Source organism: Sturnira hondurensis, unplaced genomic scaffold (genome assembly GCF_014824575.4).
Source record: "Sturnira hondurensis isolate 20B ecotype Veracruz unplaced genomic scaffold, ASM1482457v3 Scaffold0024822, whole genome shotgun sequence".
Taxonomy (NCBI): domain Eukaryota; kingdom Metazoa; phylum Chordata; class Mammalia; order Chiroptera; family Phyllostomidae; genus Sturnira; species Sturnira hondurensis.
The window spans coordinates 1,125,086-1,143,453 of NW_028097453.1; the positions used below are offsets into that span (position 1 = coordinate 1,125,086).

The following is an 18,368-nucleotide window of genomic DNA, read 5'->3' on the forward strand; positions in this document are numbered from 1 at the left end:
GCAGCCTTTCTAGGTGTGCTCCCCCAGGGGCCCCAGACAGCTCCGCTGATGGGAGGCTTGGCTTCTAGTCCCTCCAGGTGAACAAAACGTTTCACTCAGGGAGTAGGGCTGCCTCCCAGAGTGTGCGTGCGGGAGGCAGCCGCCCTGCGGACGTGGAGTGTGGCCGTCTCAGGGCCTCCCTCCTCCCTCCCTCCTCTGCACAGCCCTCTGCTTAGGAAGAATGCAGGGCTCTCTCTGTCCCCTCTCCCAGTGCCTCGGTTGCCACGAGGCAGAGTCCAGCCAGCTGCGTTGGATCCCCGGGTCCAGCCAACAAGAGAAGGGTCCCTCTCCCTCGCTGGAAAGCTGAACCTCCCGCCCTTTCACATGCCCTCCCCTCCCTCAGCTGCTGCTCACCCCTCCTGGCTCTCTGACTCCGCCTCCTTTGGAATAGGTGGCTGATGATGGAGATGATCCCCACCGCTGTGACCAGTACGCAGAAGACGAGGATGGACATCCTGGAAGGAACCACCTTTGGCTCTCGGTGCAGGATCCCCCCGTCTGAGACCAGCACCCCCGCCCCGTCCCTGCGCCCAGCCAGCTCCTGGCCCCCACCCTCCAAAGCACACTTCACTGGACTCCGGGGTGGGCGTCTGGCCGCACGGGGCTGAGCCCCTTCTTTGGAAACGAACCTGGGACCTGGCGTAGACAAATCCAGTGTCAGAGTAACCAGGCCTTTGAAGGGGGGACATGAACTCAGCAGTTGGGCATGGGTGTCTATCTTCTCCCAGGGCAGTACTGGGGAGGGGCAAACACCGCCAGAGCAGCAGGTAGGCGGCACTGGTAAAGGCCTGCCGATGCCCCCCCCCCCCCCCCCCCCCCCNCCTCCCCCCCCCCCCCCCCCCCCCGGCAGTCTCTGAGGGCCACCAGCCACACCCCCGCCCTTGCATTTGCAAGATGGTGCTCCGTCCTTACGACGAACTCTCCTTTCTCATGAACACAGGGACAGGGCAGTTCTGCTGCTTTTGACCCAGAGCCCTCCACTCTACCCTTTTGAAAGAACCAACTGGTCACGTTGACGAGACCGCGCTGCAGTGCAGGACAACACGCAGCTGAGGGGCAGGGGCAGGCCAGTGGTCACGCTGGGTTGGTCGGCCCTCACGCCCTGCCCAGTGGGTTTGTCTCCTAGGTTCCTGCTCACCTGGAGTGATCGGCCTTGTGCATGACTCTGGAAGCCCTGCAGCTTCTGCTCTTGTTCCCTGATGGGTCTGCATCGGAAGGGAGTTGCTGGGAGTCAAGAGAGGCCCCATCCCAGGCCCACCCTTTGCCTCTAATCTCTCACCTCTGTCTGTCATTCCCTGGATCTGCAGAGACCGGGGGATGCTGAGTCAGGCAGAGACACCAAGGACGGCAGTGTGTCCCTACACAGGGGTGACGCCCGAGGGAACAAGTGGGGGCTGAAATACAGCCCCCCACTCTGCTCACTGAGCCACGCCCTCTGTCCCTGACTGGGCTCTGTAAGCCAAGAGGTGGGGCACCTTTGCAGATGGGCACAAAAGCCCTGTGCAGCCCTGAAGCGCCCCTGGCAAAAGAGCCCCAGGCTGCAGGCTCTGGGAGGGCCCACCAGAGACACCAGAGGGCCAGTCCTATCCTTACGGAGCTGGTCCATGGACGGTATAATCGCTGCCCTGTGCTTCTGACAGCTACCAAAACCCACTGGGAAGAGTTCCATCGTGAGCACCCATGTTGTCAAGGCCAGGTGGGGGGGTCTGTGTTTCACTTAAACTGAGGAGCACATGGAGGTGGAACCTCTCTCATCCTGAGCCTACGGCTGCACCACGACAGGGAAGCGGAACCACACGAAGCAGGAAGGTCACGGGTGCAGAGGACACCGCACGTGTGGGGAGGTGCCTGCGGAACATGGGACCACTGGTCGAGGGGCTCAAGGCTCTTTCCAGCACCAGGAGGAGCCTGCCCACAGGCCCCCTCAGTCCTCCGGCTTGTGTTCCCGCTGGCCCAGTCCCCCGGGTCGTTATAGACAAAGGCTCCCCTTCTAGAAATGGAAATGTAGAGGGGCCAGCAAAGAAACGAAGAGAAAGCCCAGTGCTTCCCGTAAGCTCTCTGCCTGCGGGACAGGCTTTCTGGTGTTAGGAGGTTCTGGCATTTGACAGGAGAATTCTGCAAGCCTCTGGAGATCCTTGGCTCTGCTCTGGCTCCAGGGCAAGGGAGCGGCACAGGCGGACTCCGCCGCCCACCGACACCCACCAGCAGCCCCTGGTGCAAACTGCAGGCCTTCGAACAGGACAGGTGCTGACCCCTCTGACCAGGATGTTTGTCCCTGTCAGTGTTGAAATTGTCTAAGTGGGCAGTTTTTTTTTGGGGGGGGGTGCTCATCCAAGTGCCTGGGTCGCTTTTTGCCGCTGCAGTCGCATCTCAAGAGGCCAGTCTACGAGATCCTAGACCTGCCAGGCTGGCCAAGGAGCCCGGGGACTTCATCACAACCTCAACACCCTTCCTGACCAGCAGCACAAAGTGTTCACACTGCCAGCCCCCACAGGCCTCCCCAGGTGCCAGGAGCCCAGGGGCCTGGACGCCTACCTCTCCCCCCAAGTCCAAGATCACCCCCAGCAGCACCAACAGCCACCATACTCTGGAGTGAAGGAGAGAGCAGACAACCTCGGAGGGACCTGAGCTGGCGCCCACCGGTTTCAGTGCGCATTTCCCAGGGAAGAGCCACCACTGTGGGGTGCCCCCAAGGAGACCCCCGGTACACCCCTTACCCTTCACAGGCCAGAAGTCACTGGCGAGGGCCCCTCTGCTATCGCTCACAACCAGCTCTGTGAAGTCCATGTCATCCCGTGCAAAGTCCCGCTGGATGCCACACCAGTACCAGCCCGAGTCTTCCCTGGTCAGGCAGGACACGGTGACGATGAGCTGCTTCCCCGTGTCCGTCAGGGCCACGCGGCCGGTGCTGTTGGGTGTGAAGGCGATGATGTTGCAGTAGTCCCGGAAGTAGCCCCGGCACCAGTACTTGGGGTGGTCCTTGTAGTGGGGGTCGTAGCTGCAGACGGCAGACGCCGTGTCCAGCACGAAGCTTTCCATCACCTTGTTGTCCATGACCATGGCTTCTGTCAGAAGACACACGTGCAGGGAAGGAGGAGAGGGTAAAGGGGGGATAAACTGTGACGTCAGGAGACTTGCCTTGCAGTGGTGAACACATACTACAACCTTTAGACGATGCATTATGGAATTGCACACCTGAAACCCATGTGATTTTATGAACCAATGTCACCCCGATAAAGTCATTACAACACACACACACACACACACGCGCGCGCGCGCACGTGAAAGCACCGTTTTTCTTTTGAATGCATAGTAGCTCCTGCCCTCCTGGAGGAAAAGTAGTTAAAGTGTGGGAGGTGGATCCTCACCCGTTTGGGGCCGCACCTGTTACGGGCTGAGAAATGCGCTCTAAAGTTCGTGTGTCGAAATGCTACCCCCGGTAGCGCAGAATGTGACCGTGTTTACAGCCAGGGGCTTTACAGAGGCAATTAGGTTGAAATGGAGTTGTGAGAATGGGCCCTACTCCACCACGACCTTCGTCCTTCTCAAAAAGGAGATTAAGACCCGTGACAGAGGGAACGACCACGTGAGGAGGACACCGGGAGAAGGTGCCCCTCTGTAAACCGAAGAGAGCAGCCTAGGGAGGGACCTGCCAAACCCTTGATCTTGAACTTCTAGTCTCCACGACTGTACGGAAATAAATTTCTCTGGTCTAAGCTGCCCGGTCTGTGGTGTCTGTCACAGTCGGCCCAGCCAATTAACACAGCAGCCCTGGAGGAGTCCTCTTCCCCGGGCGAAGGGTGTGTGAAACATGGGCCCCCTCGGCAGAAACTGCGGAGTTCTCCCACCACGGCTCGGCGGGGGCTCAAAGAGCCTCAGGCCCACTGTTCACAGATCTCTGCCCCCAATACCCCCTCCACCTTGCACCCTGAAAATGAAAGCGGAAAGGCTCAGAGGTGTCTGCTGGCTGCATGGGGCTGAAAATGGGGAGGCAGGCTCTGTCTGTCCTTAGGGACCAAGAATTTATTTCCTGGCTGCAAGGCCCAGGGCATCTTTATCGTCTCAGGATATTGCACAACAAGGAAGTCATACAAACCACATCCAGCTTGACCGTGGCTGGGGAAGTGACCAACTGAGGAGGAGAGATGGGGACAGCAGCCTCCAGATGCGGGCCCGGCTCCCCTCAAATGCTGCCCCCAATGTAGCTCACGGCGAGTGGAACCGTCCTACAAAGCAGGCTCACAGCCTTGAGGTCAGTGGGTAGCGTGTGAGCTTTTGTCCTCAGCCTCACAAGGAAGACAGTGTGATGCTCAGTTTACAGGTGGCGGCTCTGAGCCCGAGGCGTGCGGCAGCTCTCAACGGTCACGTGGCTGGAGGGCTGCGGAGCCAGGGCCAGCCCAGCGCCATCTTCGGAGTCAGCAATGGGCAGAAAGAGGAAAGTCCCGTCCTACTACATCTGCACAAATATTTGTAAGGGGACAAGAGGAACTTAAACTAAAAGAGAGAACACAGAGCCCTCACTGAAGCCGAGGGTTTGAAATTCCCCACTGCCCTGCCATCGGAGATCAGAACAAGTATTTTGGACAAGATCGGTTTTCGCCTCCTTTTATTTCCCCGTCCCGCTTCTTCGGCGGTTTGAACTACCAAGTAGGAGAGGGGGAGGCAATGCCGGCCTCTGGGAAGTCGGGAGAGCTGACCAGGTCCTTCCCCATGTCTCACCTGAGAAGACGGCCAGGGAGAGCAGAACGAAGACCCCCATGACTGGGGGGAAACGAGCCTTCGACTGGAAGGCTGAGTTGTATCCAGGGGTCTCAGGAATCCTGGGTCTGTTTAAGGGAAACAGGTATCTTTGAGCTTAATATGGTTTTGTCCTGTAGGGGGAAACCAGGGACAAGGGAACAACCAGTTAATCCAAGCAGTGGGTCCATATACAGTGTCCAGGCTGTGTGACCACATACAGTGTCCAGGCTGTGTGACCGTGTACTGTGTCCAGGCCTGGCACTGCACAGGGCACCTCATTGGAGGGACACCATTCGCGGACACAAACTACAGAATAAAGTGGGGCAACTGAGAAAATTCTGGGCTTTGTAGCAGACTCCAAACCAGGAATGGAGATTCCCCTGTGGGTTAAGACCCCCTGACACAAAGCCCTGCCCCCACACACTGCCAGAGGCACGCAACTGTGCCGTGCCCTGCCGATGTTCCGGGGTCCCCAGAGGCCATCCACGGGGCCCATCCCCCACAATAGGGGCCAATTCCTCTCCAGCTGAGAGGAAGGCTCGTAAGGAGACTCCTAACCTCCCTGACTCCGGAGTAGAGGCTGCAGCCTCGCTGGAGGCAGGGTTTGGGGTGGACCACGAAGCTGTCGGGAGCAGATGAGTCCCAACAGACCTGCAACACATGAGCAGGCCCACGGCCAGCCCAGGAAACCAGCCCCTTATCTGCAGAAGAGGCCCGGGACTCCAGCCTGCTACAAATCAGACTGGCAGGAAGTTGGGCCATCCCGTCCACCAGTAGCCCAGACCACCAAACAGCACCCCTCTACACAACCAGCCCCAAACCGCCAGGACTTGATGATGATGGGCAGCTTCTCTCATTTCTGTCCTGCTTCCAAACTGGGACCGACCAGAGGACGTCAAGTTGGCCCCCCTAACCGAGCACACAGGAAGCCCCCTGTAGTTAGCCGGCCGTCGGCCTCCCCAGGACATCAGCCCCAGTCAGGGCGCCTGAAGCCTCCCTTTGTCCCAACACAGAGCGGCCCCACTCCCCTGCCCTCCTCGGAGTCTCCGCCCAGACATAAGGGACGCGGCTGACTCCCCGGCTGCAGTAAACTCAGAACAGACAGCCTTCTCGTTTAGTCTTTATCCACAGTTGACTTGATTTTTAAAAACTGGATAGATAAACCCAGCTACTTAACGTGTGCCTTTGTTCCAGGGAAACCATACTCGGGCAGAGGAAGCACCCTCGGTTTTGTCAGGGTGGTCTTTTTGCTCTCTTCCTTTAAAATAAAAGCCCAAAAGCCACCCTTTCCCGTTCAGCAGGGGGGAGCTGGCCGGGAGATGAGATTCAGGGAAACCCCGGTTTTGTCTCTAAACCTGAAACCTGGGTGTAACTCACCACTTCTACCCAAGCTCCTCACGCGTGATTCTTGGTTCATCTTTTTTAAGCTCTCCCCAAAGGACATTTTCACTTTAAGGGCTTCTTCTGGACAGGTGGAGGACCTTAGCTCAGGAGATGCCCATTTGACAAAAAAACAAACAAACAAAAAAATCAACTCCATCCAAAAGAGAAGAGAGGGGAGGAGGAGAAAGGGAGAAAACAGTGAGTTTCTGAAACTCAGGGGCGACGGCTCTCGGGCTGACATCTGATGACCCAGGGCAGACTGCTGATTTGTTCTCCGGAAAATGATCCCTTTAAATCAAGTTTCCAGAAAGGGCCGGTGCTGACTGTTGCTATAGCAACGAAGTTCAAGATTATAAAGTAAGAAGCTCCAGTGAAGACCACCAGAAACTGAGAATTAACCAGAACTTCTCTCAAGTTGCCCCCTAGGCAAAGCGGTTTCTGGGCAGAACAGTGAGCCAGGGTCACCAGCAGCCCCAGAATGGACCCAGGGCCTGGTCCTGGAGGGACATTTTAACTAGACACAAAAATTTCCAGGAGGGAAGTCTTGACTCAAATAACGGAACGCCACTAAGAAAAAAGCTGGGGAGCGGGTGGAATTCTTAAGGAAAAACATCCCCCAAAAGGTTGAAGGGGAGAGTGTCAGGAATAAAGCCGCCCCCACTCCCAGGGACCCACAGGAATTGGGGGGCTGTGTTCATCTTCTGCCCCCAAGATATGATTGCGAGTAATGCCAGGAAGTGGGTGGGTGGGTAGGTGGGTAGGTGGGGTGACCCACTCAAACTTCCCAGATGGGATGTGTTGGCTCTTCCTGGGGTGACGGGAGGGGGAACAAGGAAACACCCCTAAGATTGTTAACCAGATGAACAGGGTTACCAGACTCCCACCTCAGAGAGCGGTTAGGATAAACTTTCAGGACTGACTATGAATTCATTTTTTATTCATCTCAGTGCTTTTGTCCTTTTGGGCGTGGTTTAATTAAAGTCCCCATCTTTCTGCTCTTGTCAAGTTCATGTTTATTGTCTTGGGAGTCGGTGTCCACAGGTGCAATTTTGGATAGACTGCACCAGAGATGCCACCTTGAATCTCCAAAGCCACACTCTGTGCTTGGGTGCTGTGATTTAAACTCTATGCCTGCCTGGTGTCCCAATTAATGAGAGACCAACACTAGTAACTAAGGCAAAAAAACAAAACAAAAAAAACCACCGAAAAAACCCCCAACAACCCAGCAGTCCTAGGATGTGTAAATAGTATGAGCCTATGTATCTGCTAATTACACATTAGATGAACTTGAGAGTTTGGACTTTGGAGAAGTTCCAAGTCCCTCTTCGTGTCAGAGAACAGGTGGTGAGAGGCTGGGGTCCTCCCACAAGGCAGGGGTGAGTTTAGATCCCAGTTCTCCTACTTGTTAACCGTGTGACTCTAGAAAAAGTACCCAGCGCCTCTGGGCCTCAGTTCTTTGGTCTGCAAAATGGAGGTAATACCTACCCCAAAGATGGTCAGGACCTAAAAAGATCGTGTATGCAAGGTGCTCAGTACACAGAAAATGCTCAGTGGAGAGTAACTATGCAGAGTCTCTTCTTGCCCTGCCCTCGCAAGTCCTCCTACGATGAAATGCCAGAGGAGATGTTAGGACCTAGCTCAAGAGGGAGAATTATTCTTTCTCTCTCAATCAATGAAGGGACCACAAAGCTGGCTAGTGCTCCGATCGGCCCAGGTGAACAAGGAGCAGAGAGTTTTGAACCAAAGAGCAAGGTGCCCAGGATTCACGCAGATGAACACGCTTGTGCCTCCCCAGGTGGCCAGCGGGCTGCAAGCCCACGTGACCCTCCCCGGAGAGCTACACAGAAGGTGGCTATCCTCTTTTATTTGCTCAAACACATTTACATGCGAATTCGGTAGTTCAAGTACCCGCTTCGACCGAGTTCCCTCCTTCTGTTCCCACCGGCTCCCAGGCCGCTGCTGAGAGACGGCTTCTCTGCTCAGTTTTACGTGGTGTGGACTGAGCTCCAGTTACACAGCTGCGCAGCCTGAATGGGGCCTTTGGTTAAGTCGGGGAGGTATCCTTTGGATTCCGTGACTCTTGTTTGAGAAGAAGGAATACAGGCAATATTAACAATGCAACGTGCTCCTCAAGTCAGGCATCAGAAAACCGAGTTAGAGAGAAAAGACAAAAAATGAGAAATCAAATTTGGGGACGAGGGTAGTAGAAGAGGTACACCTAGAGACACCCGTGGAGGAGTCAAGGATGTGAATGACCTTGGCCCCGGGGGGATTGGGCCTAAGGCGTGTGTGTGTTGATGTCGAATCTGGAGACCAGTGAGACTGTCGTCTTTCATGGACAACTATTAAGAAATCTGTTCAACGTCCGAGTCCAAGGAATCAGAAGGCTGGCAGGTCATACAGGCTTTGAGGATCACGAAGTAGGTTTCCTTGAACTTTCTAATTCTGAAGGCATAGACGACAGGGTTCATCATGGAGTTGGCGTGGGACAGCAGGATGCCCAAGTTCACCACCACTTCTGGCACCACGTCACCCTTGAAGTGGATGACACAGTTGATGATGGATAAAGGCAGCCAGGACAAAACGAACAGAAAGAGAACCAGGAACAGAGACTTGGCCGTCTTGAACTCCCGCCCGTAAAATGCGCCTGTCTCTTTGGAGCTTGAAGAGCTCTGGGTGAGTCGCTTCCGGATGACACAGAAGATGTCGATGTAGATGGCGCACATGGCCATGAGGGGGATGAAAACCCAAGAGAAGAAGCTGAAGTAGACCATGTAGTCCATCTTCATGACGGAGAGGAACTTGCAAGGAAGCAAGGTCACATTTCCGGGCAACCCTGAGGACGTTTTGTTGTTCCAGCCAAACATGGGGGTCAGTCCCACCAGGAATGACAGCAGCCAGCAAAGGCCCAGGGCACACCAGATTCTTCTCTGAGTGGTGACCCTCCTGTATCTGTTTGAATGGAAGAGAGTGGGTGAGTTTGCAGCATTTGCTAAGAGAGGGGGGCGGAGAGAGAGCTGGGAAGGGGAGTGGGGAGGATGTTGGTGTTCTCTGACCATTTCCACAAAAGTCTGCTAGATGCGGAGACAAGACTAGCAGACAATTCAAGGAAAATCTGCAAACTTCCCTGGAGGGCCTCTCTAAAGAAGTACGATCTGTAATGGATCAGGAAGTTACCTAGACTCAGGTGCTTCCATGCTCCTACTCACAAGTCCATTTCTAGCCCAAGAATTCTTCCAATTTCTGGGAGGTCAGTGTCATCTCGGGCTCCTGGGATCACCTTCCTGGTGGGAAATTATCTCAAAGCATGTTTGCCTGCACTGTGTTCTCTGTTGTGTTTGTTTTTCGGTACCAATGTCCTTTAGTTGTACTCTGCCTTCCCCGCACCCCGCCCCCTTCCCTTGAATTCCCACTACTGCTCTTGCACTGACACCCACACTTGGTGTGTGAGTGGCAGGAATGCGTGGTGTTGGGGAGGTCATGTTGAAATGCTTCCGGGTCCATCAAAGCCTCATTCAGGGAGAGTCATCATTTCTCCCTAAATCACCCTTCCTGACAACATTCTCTGGACCGCAAGCCGAAAATGCACAATAAACCGGAGACATTTTTTAGGATAACTTCCATTTCACCGATGACAATAGTGAACGAACATAAATGCTACAGCTTCCATTTCCTGAGCAGAGACCTGTGTGCCAGGCTTTTTTTTTTTTCCTAGGAGCCTCGCATGCGTTCACTCGCTGTGATGAGGAAGGTGCGATTATTGTCCCTGTTTCAGAGGCGAGAGACATGGATCAGACAAGTCACTTGGACAAGTCACTTGCGAAGTTACAGAAGTGGTGAAGCTCAGACTGCAAAGAGGCAAGGCTGCATCTGGAGCACCTCAACCACCGTGCAAAGATGAGGAACTGGAGCACAGAAAGCTCTATCCCGTGCCCAAGATCAGATTCTGAGATCCGGAATTGGAACTCGGGCTTGTTTGTATCAAAAGTTCTCCTCTAGCTCCCTCCCCGCGTTCTGTCCCCAAGAGAAGAGAGGAGAAACTCGAGACCGATGTAGTCGGGACACCTGGGGAATCGGATTTCTCCATTTGGCGATTCGTTCTGCTCTCTTGGTCACGGGAAAGAGGGGGACTATTTTGTGCAAGGGAGAACTTTTTTTGCCCCCTTCTCAACGTGGAAGAGGAAGCAAAATTAAAACAACTTAAAAATAACCTAGATTTGCAGAGAACAGAAGTGTGAGTGTATCTCCTCTTATTCTTATCTGTCTGTCCTTTATCTTATCAAGTAGGAGTCTTATCATTTCTGAAAGTCAAGAGCATTTTTTACTCATGAAAGTTGCAACAGGCTTTTATCACCTTTAGATCCTCTGGCTGATAGAGCAGCCACGCCCTTGGCCATTTGGGGGAGAGTGGGCTTCTTTTATTTCTTGTGCCCAAGTCTTAGCTCATCGTGGCTAAACCCTTCACAAACGAAAGGGTGAAAAGAACCCTTTTCAAGTGCAGAGGCCAATTTGGATGTGTTTTCATCAAAAAGTCTGAGGTCTGGACTTTGTAAGCCCCATTTCCCAGGCACCTCTCTCGTGGCCCCACACCACCCCTCTTTGAGCAGGTTACCTGACCGTGAGCTTGACCCGCAGGTACCGGTCCACAGCGATGGCCAGCAAGAACAGGATGGAGGCGTGCGTGAAGACCAGCAGCAGGCAGGTCATGAGAAGGCAGCTGTAGAAGTGGATGGTGATGCCCAGGCTAATGACAATGGCCAAAGGCATGACCAGCACCCCAACAGCGATATCAGCCAGGGCTAGAGAGACAATGAAATAGAAGGTGGTGGTATGCAGGCTGGGGTTCAGCTTGACCACCCAGATGACCAGCATGTTGCCCACTATGGCGCAGAGCCCGATGACAGCTTCCGCGGTGATGTAGGAAATTCTGACCAGCGGGTCTGTGTTGTTGACAGCCATCTTGGTTTCCCCAAGGAGCCTCCGCAGGTGACAGGCACACGGACAGGATCTGTGTGGGCCAGCGAGTGCCTCCTCCTGCTGGAGGTCCAGACACAGCAGTGGCCGTCTCAGACTCACAGCTCACCCATTCCTTCTCGCCTCTGTTGGGGCCCTCTCTCCGGCGGCCCCTCTCCTTAGAGAGAGCCCATCACAGGGCAATCAGTCCCGGCCCCTCTGCCGGCCACACATCCCAGGTTCCCTCCGAGAGCCCGGAGGACACTTCTACGCGGGTTGAATCTGAAAGAGCTGAGGCACTTAGTTCCCCAGACAGACGTGCCCAAGGACTCCGCCTTCGCCTGTCCCCAAGGGCTAATGAAACGCCATCAAGATAAGCAAGCAAGGCTCTTCAGCTGGGGGTGTTTCAGGAAGTGAGATGAGCCGAGGGGAAGCACACAGCCAGGAGCGCTCAGCAAGAAGGTGGAAAGAGCAGAGGAGGGGGTGTGAGCAGCAGGGAGGGCTCAGCCTTCCACTCCTCCCCTGGGACCAGATGCGAGCACAGCACCAAGCAGGAGAGGAGCTGGGAGCTCTGACGACGTGATGGTGTAATGGTCTGGCTTTCTGCTGGCCTAGCAAATATTTCCAAGACGAAGAGGGAATAGGAAACAGATTTTGCTGGCACGCCCCTCACCTTAGCCAGAATTTACTCTTCCCAGTGCATGTAGCATAGAGATCGACCGTGTGTGAGCCTCCAAATTCTAACAGAAATCTCAAGGTGACAATATTTGGAGGTGGGACCTCTGGGAGATTATTAAGTCATAAGGATGGAGCCCTCACCGTGGGGCTAGTGTCCTTATAAGAGACCCCACAGAGCTCCCCTGCCCCTCCCACCAACCATGAGCCACAAAGTGGGTGCCCATCAGACATGGATTCCACCTGTGCCTCGATCTTGAACTTCAGATCCTCTTGAACGGTGAGAAATAAATGTCTGTTGTTTGTAGAGCACCCACTTTTTGCTGGGGACAGCTGGAGCCCTGCCTTTGCATCAAAGACCTTTTGCAAAGTGACAAGCTGAGAGTCTCTGCTCAGAGCTGCAAAAACTGAGCACCTCCTGTAGGTATTATGGCGGCCACCCCTCCACCCCCTCTTCTCAGCCCTCACCCCACCATGCCCTCCCACTCGAGTCAGATCTGTGCGAGGCACAGCAAGATAGCAGGTACCGGCCGAGCACAAAGGAGGGAATGCGCGCTGTGTGCATGTGATTGCATGGCACTCCCCCCCCCCCCCGTGGCCCCAACCCTACCCCTACCCTGCAGTACCAGGTGTCCTCTGTCTGGAAATCAGAGCAGCTTTCTCTGAAGTTGCTCACCTGGTCTCACCTCGCGGGAACCAGACCCTCAAAAGCAGTTGCTATCTGAGGGCAACCTAGTTCAGTTGCTTCTCAGGGCTGCCCAAATGGGCTTTATTTATTATTGATTTGAAAGAGAGAAAGGAAGGGGAGGGGAAGAGAGGGAGAGAGAGAGAGAGAGAGACGTCAATTTGTTGTTCCACTTATTGAAGCATTCATTGATTCTTTTATGTGCCCTGACCACGGATCAAACCCTCAACCTGGGTGTATTGGGATGACGCTCTAACCAAATGAGCTACCCGGCCAGGGCCAAAGGGGTTATTGAGGGAAACAGTTGAATCTAAGCCCACACAGTGGGTTTAAGAGTTTGTCGGTCGAGTCTACCGGAAGGCACCAAGCTATGTATAGCCAAAAGTAAAATTCAGCAACAACCAAGTGCTGTTCTGGAGTCTTACAGCTGCCTGGGCTGGGCCTGCCGGGGTCTTCCTTGGCGGTTCTGCTGCTTCCTCACCCACTGATCCCCGCTGCCCCCCAGGCAGGTCTGCCTGGGCATCTTGCTCGTCCCTGCAGCACTCGCCCCGTCTCCCTGAGCGATTGCCCGCCCCGGCCTCTCCGACTGCATTTCCAGGCTCCACATCCTCCAGCGCTCGCTGTGCCCCCAACCCTGCGCCGCGCCCCAGCATGGCCTCCTCAGTCTTTCCTGCAACTGATTTCTTTATCTCTGCTCCCGAGAAGGAAGTCACAGAGTGATTTCTGAGAGGCCGCCGGCTCAGTAAACGGACGTTCTCACGCTCTAGCCATCTTTCAGTTTGGATGAATCACTCTAAGAAATGCACCCTCCCGCCCAGTGGCAGGTTGTGAGCCAAAGACCCCCTGCTGGAGGGATGAGCCGAGGTGTCTGGTTGTGGGGTTGGCACCTGGTTGAGGTGCAGCTTTCCTGGGGGGTGCGGCCGCCGGGGGTCTACTCTCAGCCCAGCCTGGGGTGGCCGAGGGAGGAGGGGCCTGTTGGCAGAACAGAGTGTGGGAGCTCAGTGCTCCAGAGCTGGCCAGAGGATGGACAGCTCCTGCTTTTAGAAAGACACCCCACTATGGCCCTCGCCTGGCTGTGGGCCAGAAGCTAGAGGGAGGGCAAAGGGGGCGGGGCCAGGAGAAGTGCCCTAGCTGGGGAGCCAGCCCACTGGATGAGGCCCTGGGGACCCAGGTGACAGCTGCAGCCGAACTCTGACTGCTGTGTTATCGGATTCTTGCTCCTTTCTCCTCTTTGTGCCCAGTCCAGTCCTTTTGGAAACAACCTGTCTTGGCTGAGTGAGGGAAGCCAAGGCCAGGGGCTGTGTCCGAGCAGTGGTCACAAGAGCAGTGTCGGGGGGGGCGGGCAGGAGACCCCTTGGGGAGAGAATGACCCACAGGACAAAGGACAGGCAGGGTCACACTTGGGGCCACCGACCAAGCAAGCCACCTCTTCTCACCTGGGATTTCCGCTTCCAGAATTCTCTGTGCAGACCTGGGGACTTGCTCCCATGGGCAAAGGAAGCCCTTCCTTACGTTTTCTGAGTACACAGAGCCCATAGCTGTGTGTGAGTGGGGGGGGGGGTAGGGGGTGATTTTCGGGGGGTGGGAGAAGAGTCTTTCCCAGTCACTTAACATTTTGGCCTGGGATGGGGCCTTCAGCGTCCTTTGTCCTCTTCAGCAAAGGGCATTGGAGAGGCCACAGCCACTCTGGGTTGGGCAGCTTCCCTCATCCCCTCATGCAGCCTCAAAGACCACCCACCACAACCTCCTAGCCCATCCCCAGGGGCCAGCCCCGCCCACAGCCTCGGTGTGGCCCTCAGGGTGAAGACCATGCTTCTGGGAATGGTGGGCAGGACCCTCCAGACCCTGCAGCCTGCTGTCACCTGGTTCCCCCAGAAACGTCAGTCCCTCGAGCCGATACCCTGTGGCTTGAGGCTGCTCTCTCACTTCCTCTCCCCCGTGTGGGTGCCCTTCCCCCACCTCTGCCTGGAAAACAAGGCTGTTCTGAAACCAAACCTTGAAGAAACGGCCCCAGACACCGCCCCCTTCTGGGCTCCCAACATGCTGTGCGCTAGCTCTGGAGGGCAGGGATGTCTACCTTTCGCATCTGCATTTCCAGTCCCTACACAATGCCTGGAGGGTAGTAGGGCTCCGTCTAATTAATGAGACGTGAAAGGAAGCCCCTCGGTGAGCCAGGGGCACACACTCAGGCGCGGCATCAACACTAGTAAAGGGGCTAGGACCCAGGAAGCACCTTCCATTGTAATGCGCTCAGCATTGTCCTTACAAGTTCTTACACAAGGCTGTCTGATAAAAGAGATACTGTCATTACCGCTGAGCTAACTGGGGCTCAGGGAGGTTAATCGACTTGCCCTGGGTTTGCACAGCCAGGAGGCAGCAGAGCTGACATTCACATCCAGACTCCTGGCTCCAGGGCACAGGTGCCAAACCGCAGCCTTTGCTCTGAGAAAGTAAGTGACCACGGAAGCTTCCACAGGTACCGGAGTCCCCAGATCTGCTGCTGCTGCTGCATTATCAGGAGGGGGTTCTCAGCTTATGTCTGGGAAAGAAGTGACCTAGACCACAGGGGCCAAGCACAAGTGTGAAGGAGGTCCAGACCCAGCTCTGAGTTGGGGAGAGAGGGAGGAGCCCGCAGACACTTGCAGGAGCAGGTCACTGGTGGTGCTGGGCCCCCAAGGGGCACCCTGGGCCAGAAAGAAAAACTTTCATAGGACCAAAGTGCCCAAAAGATTTCTTAAAATAATAAAATAAATTATAGGGGAAACGTTTCTCAGGGGATGTTCCCATCGAAAAGGAGGGTCGTGTCTGTTTCAGTTCTTCTAGAAGAACCTGAACTTCGAGGAGGAGCAAGGATCTGAGCCTGAATCACAGGAAAGGCCACTGGAGTCCTCGGGAGAGGCCTCGATTGTCCCCAACCCCAGCCAGCCCCCTCCTTGGGCTGATGCATCCATTCAACCATGAGGCCGGAGCCTTCACCTTGCAGTTCTGCTTAATGTCTTGTGAGAGGTTAACCAGAGACTCATCTGATTCTTTGCAGCTTCTCAGAAAAGTCTGGGAAGCCCCAGCAACCAGCCTGCAAAATCGGTAGGTGGCAGTGTTGGGGGAGGGGGTGGAGGCTGTGGAAGGGCTGCTGAGCCCTGCCACTGGCGCAGGTGGCTGCCCAGACAGGATGTCGGCAGGCGGAAGGTGGCCGCTGGTGCTGGGGCTGGCTCTCCCGGACTGCAGAGTTGCACAAAATCAGTTTGCTCACTTCCTCTTGGCTCCATGGCAACTTCCCCAAAGCCTCCTGGCTTTACAGAGCTTTAGGCTTGCTGGCCAATTGTGAAGTCTCAGAAAGACCCAGAGCCTAGGGTCACTCCAGGAAGGTGACCGGCTCTTGCTCCCCTCCTCCCAGCACTGCTCCCCCCTCAGCCACAGGTCAGACCAGACAGAGGAGGCTGGGCCCTTCAGATGGCTTCCGCCAGGGCCTGAGCTGGAGCCACTGTCCCCAGGGGACTTCTTACTAGGGCCCAGTGACTGGAGCGAGTCCAACTGTGACCAAGGAGCCAGGGACTCCTGAGACCTGCAGAGTTCAGCAGACTCAAAGCTAGTGTGGGGGGCAGGGGAGGGGCAGGGCTCCTTCACTCTGAGTAACAGGAAATCCTGCCAGTAAAGGGGCCCAGTCGCCAGACCTGTCCCCCTCCCCGACCAGTGTGTTCCAAATCTCCAGGCCCTAGTGGAGCATCCAGAGAAGGGTTCAGCTAACTCGAAATTTACTCCAGGCTCTAGGCACTCAGAAAGTAAGGGGGGTATTCGAACTGCATGAGTCTTACAGTGAGTATAAGCTTCCAGGCCATCAGCTTCACAGTTTATTTCTGTCTCTGCTGGGCGCCATGCTCATTAGTGACCAGCAGGTGGCAGCACATTTCCACTGGCACGCTGGACGTGCGCAGCCCTCCTTGGTTGGGGACTTCAGGTGTCGCAGAAAATGAAAAAAGTGAGAATTAAGGGCAAGGGAGACAAGGATCGGCAGCCAACTGCCTCAGTTCAATCCCACCCCCTAGACTCTTCCTGGGCAGTGCCACATTCCATCCTTCTGAGTTCATTCTTGCTCCTGCCCTTTACCCACACTCTGAGGGCAGGGACGGATCCTGGACGGAGAAACTGCAGACCCCAAGTGCACACACAGGCCCATGTGCTGGCCCCCTTCTTTTTACCTTCCGCCTAGCGACTGTGATGACATTTGGTAGCAAACTGTGCGAGACGCCTCCCGTGACCTCCCCTGTTTCGACTCGACACCATTGGTGACTCCTCCTCCTAGTCGCCCTCATGAGAGCTGCCCTTGTCACCAGGCCGGCGGACACCTGCCAGGCCCTCTGGGCTGCCCAGTGCTTCACACACTTCGTGCACAACTCCACAGCCACCTGGCAGGAACTGTTACCAGATCCATTTCCCAGGTGAGGAAACTGAGGCTTGGTGACGACTGAGTGACGGGTTCCAGGCAACACGGCAGAGCTGGGGCCCAAACCCAGTCGACCTTGACTTCAAAGCCCCAGCCGGCTCTTTCCAACAGCCCGTGAGAACAGCCACACGCCAGTTGTGCCAAAAGCCAAACTGTCACTCGGAGCAGAAATTCTTCAGCGTCCAAATGGGTAAGACTTGCTCCACAGGTCAGGCCAGCTCTTGGGGGTCCTGTGTTCCTGTGTCACCTGCCTGCTCTCCAGCTGTTGTCCAAGATCGGCTACGGAGATTGTGGCTCTGCCGGTGGAAAGCAGCCAGCCACCTCTGCCGGCCCGTTCTCCGTGTGCCGCTCGGGCATCGAGGCCACGGTCAGACAATGGCGTTGTGAAACCATAGACTTTGGTTCCCTGCTGAAACCTTACTCTCTCCACTGTCTATTAAAAAGCAGCATAGAAAGCTGCCGGCTGAAGTTTGTCTCAGTGTCGTGTCCCGGCCGAGGACCCTCTCCATCACCATGCCACGAATAGAAAGTGTCTGAGGATAAATTTCTCTGGAGAGTTCGGTGTTGCCGCTGTTCTTCATAAACCAGCCCGAGCCGTGGCCCTCTTCGTGGGGGGCCCTGGGGTGATTTTGCCTGAGCAGCCCCGAGGCGGGGAGCTGCTGGGCTACCTCTGCAGTCACGCTTGGCTTTGGTGACATCGGTCTGCCCCACGTCCGCCCCTGGCTCCTGTCAGATAGCGATTCCATCACACCCTGTTCTTGGTGTGATGGAATTGCTACTCTGAGCGGCTCCTCATCCTTTTTGGGAGCAGGCGGGGCAGAAATGATCAATATGTAGAACTAACACCAGAAGGGGCACAGGTGTTTATTCCCAAAGCGCGTTTGCAGGTTGATTAGTCCCAGCTATTACATGAAGATTTCTGCCTGCCCCTCCTCCCCTCCCCCCATCCCGATCCCATGACTTCGGGGTGAGAAGCTTTTCCTCCACAAGTGGTCCAGGGTCAGGGGCAGTTTGGGCAAAAGCAGAAGAGACCCATGATGACACTGAAAACGCCCTCTGGAGTTGGGTGAGCCCTTTGAGGAAAGTTTCCCGTACGATCATTGAAACCACCAATACCCAGTAATACTCAGTAAATGTGCCCTCAGGAAGGGTGAGGAACAGGGCAGAATTCTATGGTTCCCTCTCTCTTAAGTCTGCTTCTCCTCACCTGGTAGGTGGGGATGCTGACCACACCTCTCTACCAGCCCTCAGGAGGGCTCTAGAGAAACGCTTTTCTGGGCCAGAAATAGCTTTTTGCCTCTGACTTCAATCCTAGACGAGTATGGATAAGAGAGCACGTGCCCAGTTGGGGTCTGGTCCAAGGGGCCCTGGGAGGGACACTTGATGCTGACCGGCACGTTTTTACACACCAAAGCCCACTTCAGCCTTTCGTCTCTGCGAGGTACCTAGAAT

At 55.4% G+C, this 18,368-nt stretch overlaps 2 protein-coding genes across 2 annotated transcripts; both read right to left on the minus strand.

Moving 5' to 3' along the window:
• Positions 1–211: 211 nt before the first annotated feature.
• TMIGD3 (transmembrane and immunoglobulin domain containing 3) lies at positions 212–3,123 on the minus strand. The gene is made up of 3 exons (XM_037038795.1): positions 2,757–3,123; positions 1,178–1,244; positions 212–494 (listed from the first exon to the last, which is right to left on the minus strand). Exons 1-3 carry the CDS (start codon positions 3,097–3,099, stop codon positions 212–214), a joined length of 693 nt encoding a protein of 230 aa, XP_036894690.1. The 5' UTR covers positions 3,100–3,123.
• A 4,887-nt stretch (positions 3,124–8,010) lies between these two features.
• ADORA3 (adenosine A3 receptor) lies at positions 8,011–11,639 on the minus strand. The gene is made up of 2 exons (XM_037038902.1): positions 10,775–11,639; positions 8,011–9,114 (listed from the first exon to the last, which is right to left on the minus strand). Exons 1-2 carry the CDS (start codon positions 11,119–11,121, stop codon positions 8,508–8,510), a joined length of 954 nt encoding a protein of 317 aa, XP_036894797.1. The 5' UTR covers positions 11,122–11,639; the 3' UTR covers positions 8,011–8,507.
• Between the last annotated feature and the right edge of the window lie 6,729 nt (positions 11,640–18,368).

Excerpts from the sequence above, each read along its gene's own strand:
- ADORA3 (XM_037038902.1), bottom strand. The coding sequence starts at position 11,121 with ATGGCTGTCAACAACACAGACCCGCTGGTCAGAATTTCCTACATCACC. Across the intron at positions 9,115-10,774 it reads CGGGTCAAGCTCACGGTCAG|ATACAGGAGGGTCACCACTC; the intron begins GTAACCTGCTCA and ends CCATTCAAACAG.
- TMIGD3 (XM_037038795.1), bottom strand. The coding sequence starts at position 3,099 with ATGGTCATGGACAACAAGGTGATGGAAAGCTTCGTGCTGGACACGGCG. Across the intron at positions 1,245-2,756 it reads TGACTTCTGGCCTGTGAAGG|ACCCATCAGGGAACAAGAGC; the intron begins GTAAGGGGTGTA and ends CTTCCGATGCAG. Across the intron at positions 495-1,177 it reads CACAAGGCCGATCACTCCAG|GATGTCCATCCTCGTCTTCT; the intron begins GTGAGCAGGAAC and ends GGTTCCTTCCAG.